Genomic DNA, 7,946 nt, shown 5'->3' on the forward strand with positions numbered 1-7,946 from the left:
CTGTATATGTAGCAAGCAGTCACCCCACATATACACCCATGGAAGGCATTTACGCTGGAAGCATGAAACTATGAAAGCAGGGAATGACTCTTGGACCAAACTCATTATCATCTGACCCCGACAACTGTGCAGGGTTCACCAGATTCGTTCTTGTGCTTCCATGGGGTCGAATTCAGTCTTCGCACAGTTCCTGCTTCCCATGAAGCCTGCAGCATTGTGTCTGGCTCAAGTACACCAGAATCAGAATCGGGCTCTTCATAACAATACACCTGCCGGGGCTTCACTCCAGACCTGCTAAATCAGGAGCTCTGAAGTGGACACCCACCTGGTAGATTCCAAAGCAAGCGTTTTTTGTTTTGCTTTGGTTTTTAATTTGGCTGCATCAGGTCTTAGTTGCAGGATCTTCATTGTGGCATGCGGGCTCTTTCGTTTTGGAAGGTGGGACCTAGTTCCCTGACCTGGGATCGAACCCAGGATCCCCACATTGAGAGAGTGGAGTTTTAGCCACAAAATGATGACTGATTCCTAAGAGGCAGAAGAAGTTTCCTTCTGTGTAGCTGAGAAGAGTGATTAAAAATGTTTATCAAGTCATAAATTACTCTACACAATGACACCAAAGCCACAGCTTCTGATGGCTGGGCTGCTAATTCCATAGATTATTTTATGCTTGGTTTGTTTTCAACCACATTTCAGCTGACACTCAATTTGCTCCTTGGTAAAAATGAGGGTCCTAGGCTAGAACACGGAGAAGGCCCTGGCACCCCACTCCAGTACTCTTGCCTGGAAACTCCCATGGACGGAGGAGCCTGGTAGGCTATAGTCCATGGGATCGCTAAGAGTCAGACACGATTGAGCGACTTCACTTTAACTTTCCTGCATTGGAGAAGGAAATGGCAACCCACTCCAGTGTTCTTGCCTGGAGAATCCCAGGGACGGCGGAGCCTAATGGGCTGCCATCTATGGGGTTGCACAGAGTCAGACACAACTGAAGTGACTTAGCAATAGCAGTAGCAGGCTAGAACAATGCTTCTAAATTCCTATAAGGTTCTATGTGAGTCTGATCCTTAATGAAATGAAAGCAACAAGGCACATGCCCCATTTTCATAAAGCTAAAAGTATTTAATTTAAAGGACTGTCAGGGCTTCCCTGGCAGTCTAATGGTTAGGGTTCCGCATTTCCACTGCAGGGGGCATGGGACTGTTACCTGGGCAGGAAACTAAGATCTCATAAGCCACACAGCATGGCCAAATAAATAAAGAACTGTCCTTTACTTAAAATTATAAGCTTCCTCCTTTTAATAAAAAAAATTCTTGATAAAAATGATAGTAATACAATTTTTTCAAATGGTCATTAAAAAAAATTGAGTCAGCAAGCTTATGTTAGTGCTTCCTATTTAAAAAAAAAAACTATAGTAAGACTGAATTAGTAGAGCTCCAAAATCATTTCCAACTTCATCAATCCTTGAGTCTAAGCTTTCATGAAGGAAGGCTAAAAACAAAAATGTATACTTTTTTATTTGTTAAAAACCACATGGAAAATTTAGAAATTACATATAATGAAAGGAGATCAGCCCTGGGATTTCTTTGGAGGGAATGATGCTGAAGCTGAAACTCCAGTACTTTGGCCACCTCATGCAAAGAGCTGACTCACTGGAAAAGACCCTGATGCTGGGAGGGATTGGGGGCAGGAGGAGAAGTGGACGACAGAGGATGAGATGGCTGGATGGCATCACTGACTCGATGGACGCTGAGTCTGAGTGAACTCTGTGAGTTGGTGATGGACAGGGAGGCCTGGCGTGCTGCGATTCATGGGGTCGCAAAGAGTTGGACACAACTGAGCGACTGAACTGAACTGAACTGATCACAATATAAGCTCCATGAGGATGGGGATTTTTATCTGCTTTGTCTGTTGCTATGACCACAGCATCAAAAAATGTACCTATATACCTGGTATACTAATAAACGAGCAAATAATTAAAAACAAAACATAATCCCACTCCCTGTAAATTACCACCACCACTAGAAGGCTCTAACCTGAAACTTCTGTGTGAATTCACCCACAGCAAAAAATTTAAAAATCCACCAAGCTTGAGATCTATATATTTTTTAAAGTTTATGCTCTTAGGAATTTTTTATTTATTTATTATTTTTGGCTGTTCTGGGTCTTTGTTGCTGTGCATGCAGCCTTCTCACTGTGGTGGCTTCTCTTGTTACAGAGCACAGGCTCTGGGCGCCAGGGCTCCAGTAGTTGCAGCACGCGGCTCAGTAGCTGTGGTGCACGGGCTAAGTTGCTTGCTCCATGGCATGTGGGATTTCTGGATCAGGAATCGAACCCATTTCCCCTGCATTGGCAGAAGGATTCTCATCCACTGTGCCACCAGGGAAGTCCCTAGATTTATATATTTAAGAAAAAAACTGGTTGGAGAGTCAAAAGTAAAGAAACATCTATGTCAATTTCCCAAGGGACATCTCTCAACAGTATTAATACCTTGACCATAAAACCACTTTTACAGTGTCCTTTTCCTGCTCAAAATCCTTCCACAGTTAACTGTGCTTCCAGAAACACTATATTTTTACTACCCCTGCCCATCAGCTTCTCTCTCTCATTGGAGACACCTCTGCTCCAGTCAAATTTGATTACACAACACACCCTGCCTCTGTGCCTAAGCCCCTGACCTACCCTGTCAAAAAATGATATATATCCAGTTCAAGTTCACAAAGATATTATTATCTCCATCCCCAAACTATCCAATGTGCCCAAGCAGACGTGATCATTTCTCAACTACTCTAAGGGAACCTTACTCTGGTGCCATCACACTCTGGGGTTGACTGTCTACAATACGTTTTGCTCCCCTATCATACAGTAAATTTCTAGAGGGAAGATACCTTTGCCTACAAATCTTGGTATCTACCCTTTTCTCTCAACCACCTCCAGTCCAAATACTTCGCACTTAAGAGAAGTGAAGTGAAGACAGGAACAAATGAAATGTGCTTCCATTTTCCCTACACCTGTTTGGAAATCACTGCATGTAAGGAGTTTGCTATGGCACCTGCAGATAACCCAGATAATGAGAATCCTGCTGCTGCTAAGTCACTTCAGTCGAGAATCCTGGGACAAATCTAAACTCACGTTTTATCAATTAGTTACTATCTTCTCTGATAGTCAAGGCATACTACACCCTTCCTGGCATTTCAAAACCAAATCGTTTGATACAAGCCCAAATGGCACATCATAAAAATATGAAATGGGGGATTTTCCCCAAGAGATCAGTGTTTACTGAAAACTAAATTGTAGCAGCAGAATGGGATAAGGAAAGTGAAAGTGAAGTCACTCAGTCGTACCCCGACTCTTTGCGACCCCATGGACTATAACCTACCACGTTCCTCCGTCCATGGGATTTTCCAGGCAAGAATACTGGAGTGAGTTGCTATTTCCTTCTCCAGGAGATCTTCCCAACCCAGGGAATGAACCTGAGTCTCCCGCATTGTAAGCAGACGCTTTACCGTCTGAGCCACCAGGGAAGTCCGAGCCACCAGCGAAGTCCGAGATAAGCAAAGCCAGGTTCTTTATAAGGAAACAGTGAGTGGCTAATTCCTAAGCTGTCCTTTGCTAGCTCTCCACACTAGTTGATTTTTTTTTTAAATTGGAAGTAGCTGATCTCGTAATTCATCTATTTACGTTTCTAACAGGAATCTAAAAGTGGGGGCAATCCCCTTCTTGATTAATACCAATTAATCAAGACAATTTAATCAAGACAATGATAAAGGATGCCACAGGCTGATTAGGACATTCACGAGGAAGAAGGAAAACGGAAAAGCAGAGAGGGACTAAAATAGGCAGCTATCAAGTGATGTCACCGGCTGTCCTGGGGGCCTCTTACTGGCACCCCTCCATCTGCTTTCTGCAGTCAGACTTCTTCGAGGCTCCGTCTGGACTAAGGTGTCACGGTACAAGTTGATCATTAAACTGTCATTTTTCCTTTCGTCGTTCCCACTTCCGTTTTGAACTTCAAAAAAGAGCACTGGACACTGGAGACAGTGTCCTGTCTCCTTTAACCTTTCACAGCTGTTAATTTTGAATTTCATTCACATACGGTTACTGAGCAGGGACTTTGTTAAAGTGGTAAGAGGCTGAAAACATACAAACCCGCTTCTGCCTTTAAGGAGTTCCCAATGTAGTGTCATTTAAGCATCTCTCTCCAAAGGAACTTCAAGAACCCATTCCCAAGTCAAGGGACTCTTAGATACAACTTTTCTTTCTTTTTTTTTTTTTGGCCGCATGTGAGGCACGCGGGATCTTAATTCCTGACCCAGGGATCGAGCTCACGACGCCTGCAACGGAATCGCAGTGTTACCACTGGACCGCCAGCAAAGTCCCTGGGATAATACCAACAGCAAGTACCTCACCCAAGTTCTGCAACAGAAAAGCCCTCATCAAAAACTTGGAAACTAAATTTGTTTTTTAAATGAATAGTTTCTGAATCGCTGGATTTACAACCCTCTTTGGATGAGAGGTAGTTTTAAAATCCCGCACCCCACCCCCCCACCAACGAAAGATCTGTAAAATCATTTAATAGTAAATCCTACATCCACGTAAACTGCAGTCGGTGATTCTCAACCTTGGCTGCAATTCAGAATCGCCAAAGCCGAGGCTGCACCCGGGTTAAGCAGAATTTTTTTCAACTCCTCAGGTGACTTGAATGTGTAGCCAAGAGAACCGCTGCTGTAACTCATTCTGCCCTTAAAACTGAGGGGAGAGCCCCATGATCCCCAGTGAACTGCACACGCTCCATCTTTCCTCCCCCCGCCCCGGAGAGACGCGGGCGAGCGGCAATTATTCTCCACGCAGTTTTACGTTTCAAGGGTCTGGTGTTGAGATCCAGCATGGAATACAATAATACCCTTCCACCCAGAGGAGTGAGGATGTAGGAAAGTTCTGTTAAATTTAATCACCTCGGGCCACCGTTAGGATGACACCTGCGCCAGAAAGGATGCAGGCTTAGCTTCGGGGGTCGCGGATAAGTCCTTTTATACTTCCTTCCTCTATACTCGCTGGGATCCTGACTCTGACCGGCGAGGCGAAGCGGAAAGCGCTGCGCTGGCGGCGGGGGGCGGGGGTGGAGGTGGGGGTGGATCGCACTAGGGAAGAACGGAGGCTGTTCCTGCAGAAAGCAGCGGACACAAAGCGGGGCTTCGGAACGCTGCTCAGCAGGGACCCAGGAACGAGGAGAAGCGCCAGGAACCAGGGATACTCACGCATGTGCCGCCCAGCTTGTGTCTCTCCACCACGGCCGCTCGGGCGCCCAGCTCCGCCGCCCGGCGCGCGCTGGCCAGCCCGCCCGAGCCGCCGCCGATCACCAGGTAGTCGTACGAGATCTCGGCGCCGGCGCTGAGCGGCGGGCACGGCGGCTGCGGCTCCTGCTTGCATGCCATGGCGCGGGAGAAGGCGCGGGCTGCCCTGGCCGGAGGTGGCGCGGAGCTGGGGAAGGCGCGCGCCACCCGCAGCCAGCAGTGTCCCGCGCTCGCGATTAGAGTCCGGGCCAGCAGGGCCATGCGCGCGGAAGTGCGCGCCTTGGGGGTGCGGCCGGGGGCGGGCCCCGGGAGGGAGGGGGGCGTGCTGGCCCCGGGGCAGGCGCAGCCTCACCGTGACTAAGCACTCAGACGCCGCGCGGTGCTCCGCTGGGAGCGGGGCGGGGTGGGGGTGGAGCCCTCGGGCACTGCTGCCCTGGGGCGGATCGGCGCCGAGGGGCGGTGTCGACCCCTCTGCGTCCCCTCGCGCTCGGGAGCCAGCCCTCCCTGCTCCAAAGGGGGATGTCTTTCCCGATCTCGCCGCCTACGTGTTCTCCCCAGCACCTGGGTCCCCGCACCCGAGTGGCATCAGCCGGATGTAGGTTTCTGAAGTCGGATGGATGGAGGAAGGATGAATGCCCCTTTTTGTTCCCCCAGCCTTTTCTGAGCGAGCCCCTTGGGAATTGCCAGTGGCGCCCGACTTCTCCAGGAAAGGAGACTTGCCCACAATCATTTTGAGGGTGATGTTTCTCAAGGTTTAATCCGCAGGCCACCTGATCCCTGGACCCTAACCCAGATCTACTAAATCGGAAGCTTTGGGGCAGGACCCGAGCAATCTACATTTTAAACCCTCCACCCAGCCCCCATCACCACCACCAGATGATACTTTAAGCACGGTTTGGAAGGCTTTGGAACAAATGTTTTTGTGTTCAAAAGTTGAAGCATAAAGATAGCGTAGAGGTGGACACACAAAAGCATTTCCTCCCAGGGTGTAGAGACTGGGGTGTCATTTTAGAATATCTGGAGGCTCTCAACGCCACTCCACTTTGTGTGGCCAGCGCCCGTCACTCACGAGGCTGAGAGCGTTGTAGGCAGAGGAATAAAGGTCCGGTCTGAGAGAAGCTTAGGCCCCGCATGTGCCAGAGGAAGGAGAATCAACCGCACTCCAGTTAGACTAGTATCCAATTCTTTAAGTTTTGTTTGGATTATTTTTGTTTTCTTTGCCTGACTAAAAAGGAATACAGAAAAAAATGGGAAAGTTCCTCCTTTCACTAGACGGCCATGTAGTAAATGTAGATGAAACTGTTGAGTTTTTTAAAAAATCATTTTACAACTATCATAGTGATCGCTGTGTCATTAAACATTAAACCATTGGGTGAAAGTTTGAGGAGGAAAGTTATTTACACAGTCAGAATATGTCCCCAAAGATTGCTTACTGATCACAAAGGGGAAACTGGTGGCTTTGCAGTAGTCCACACACCACCCTATTCCAGTGGTCAAAGGCGAATATAGTGGGACAGCTCTCATTGTGTGCCTGGCGATGCAATGCAGTAAGAAGAATACAACTTCACTTATGTAGTATTCCTGCTAAAAATCTATAACCTGAATCTATTCATGAAAGCCACCTGAATCTATTCAGAAAAAGCCACAGGGTTGGAAATTATACAAATAACTGACCTGTACTCTTTAAAAGCTGTAAGTGTCTTAAAAACAAAGCAAGCTCAGGAACTATTCCAGGTTAAAGAAGATTGAAGAACTAAGAGAATGAAGGGCCAAGTTTGATCCTAGATGGGATTCTGGATGGGGAAATTTTCCTATAAAGGATGATTGGTGAAATTTGAATATGGCCTGTATAATACGTGAACTGTGAACTTCCAGATGTTCAAGCTGGTTTTAGAAAAGGCAGAGGAACCAGAGATCAAATTGCCAACATCCGCTGGATCATGGAAAAAGCAAGAGAGTTCCAGAAAAACATCTATTTCTGCTTTATTGACTATGCCAAAGGCTTTGACTGTGTGGATCACAATAAACTGTGGACAGTTCTGAAAGAGATGGGAATACCAGGCCACCTGACCTGCCTCTTGAGAAATCTGTACGCAGGTCAGGAAGCAACAGTTAGAACTGGACGTGGAACAACAGACTGGTTCCAAATAGGAAAAAGAGTACGTCAAGGCTGTATATTGTCACCCTGCTTATGTAACTTCTATGCAGAATACATCATGAGAAATGCTGGGCCGGAAGAAGCACAAGCTGGAATCAAGATTGCCAGGAGAAATATCAATAACCTCAGATATGCAGATGATACCACCCTTGTGGCAGAAAGTGAAGAGGAACTAAAAAGCCTCTTGATGAAAGTGAAAGAGAGTGAAAAATTTGGCTTAAAGCTCAACATTCAGAAAACTAAGATCATGGCATCTGGTCCCATCACTTCATGGCAGATAGATGGGGAAACAGTGTCAGACTTTATTTTTTGGGGCTCCAAAATCACTGCAGATGGTGATTGCAGCCATGAAATTAAAAGACGTTTATTCCTTGGAAGGAAAGTTATGACCAACCTAGATAGCATATTCAAAAGCAGAGACATTACTTTGCCAACAAAGGTCCGTCTAGTCAAGGCTGTGGTTTTTCCAGTGGTAATGTATGGATGTGAGAGTTGGA

The 7,946-nt window shown here is 46.9% G+C and overlaps 1 protein-coding gene across 1 annotated transcript in view; it reads right to left on the reverse strand.

The window, feature by feature from the left end:
- GSR (glutathione-disulfide reductase) overlaps positions 1-5,567 on the reverse strand; it is a 45,003-nt gene extending 39,436 nt beyond the window's left edge. Inside the window, exon 1 of the mRNA XM_027529925.1 lies at positions 5,256-5,567. Within this exon, the coding sequence (XP_027385726.1) occupies positions 5,256-5,552 (297 nt within the window). The 5' untranslated portion in view covers positions 5,553-5,567. The remainder of the gene's footprint in view (positions 1-5,255) is intronic.
- Positions 5,568-7,946: the final 2,379 nt, after the last annotated feature.

This window comes from Bos indicus x Bos taurus, chromosome 27 (assembly GCF_003369695.1).
Source record: "Bos indicus x Bos taurus breed Angus x Brahman F1 hybrid chromosome 27, Bos_hybrid_MaternalHap_v2.0, whole genome shotgun sequence".
NCBI lineage: Eukaryota > Metazoa > Chordata > Mammalia > Artiodactyla > Bovidae > Bos > Bos indicus x Bos taurus.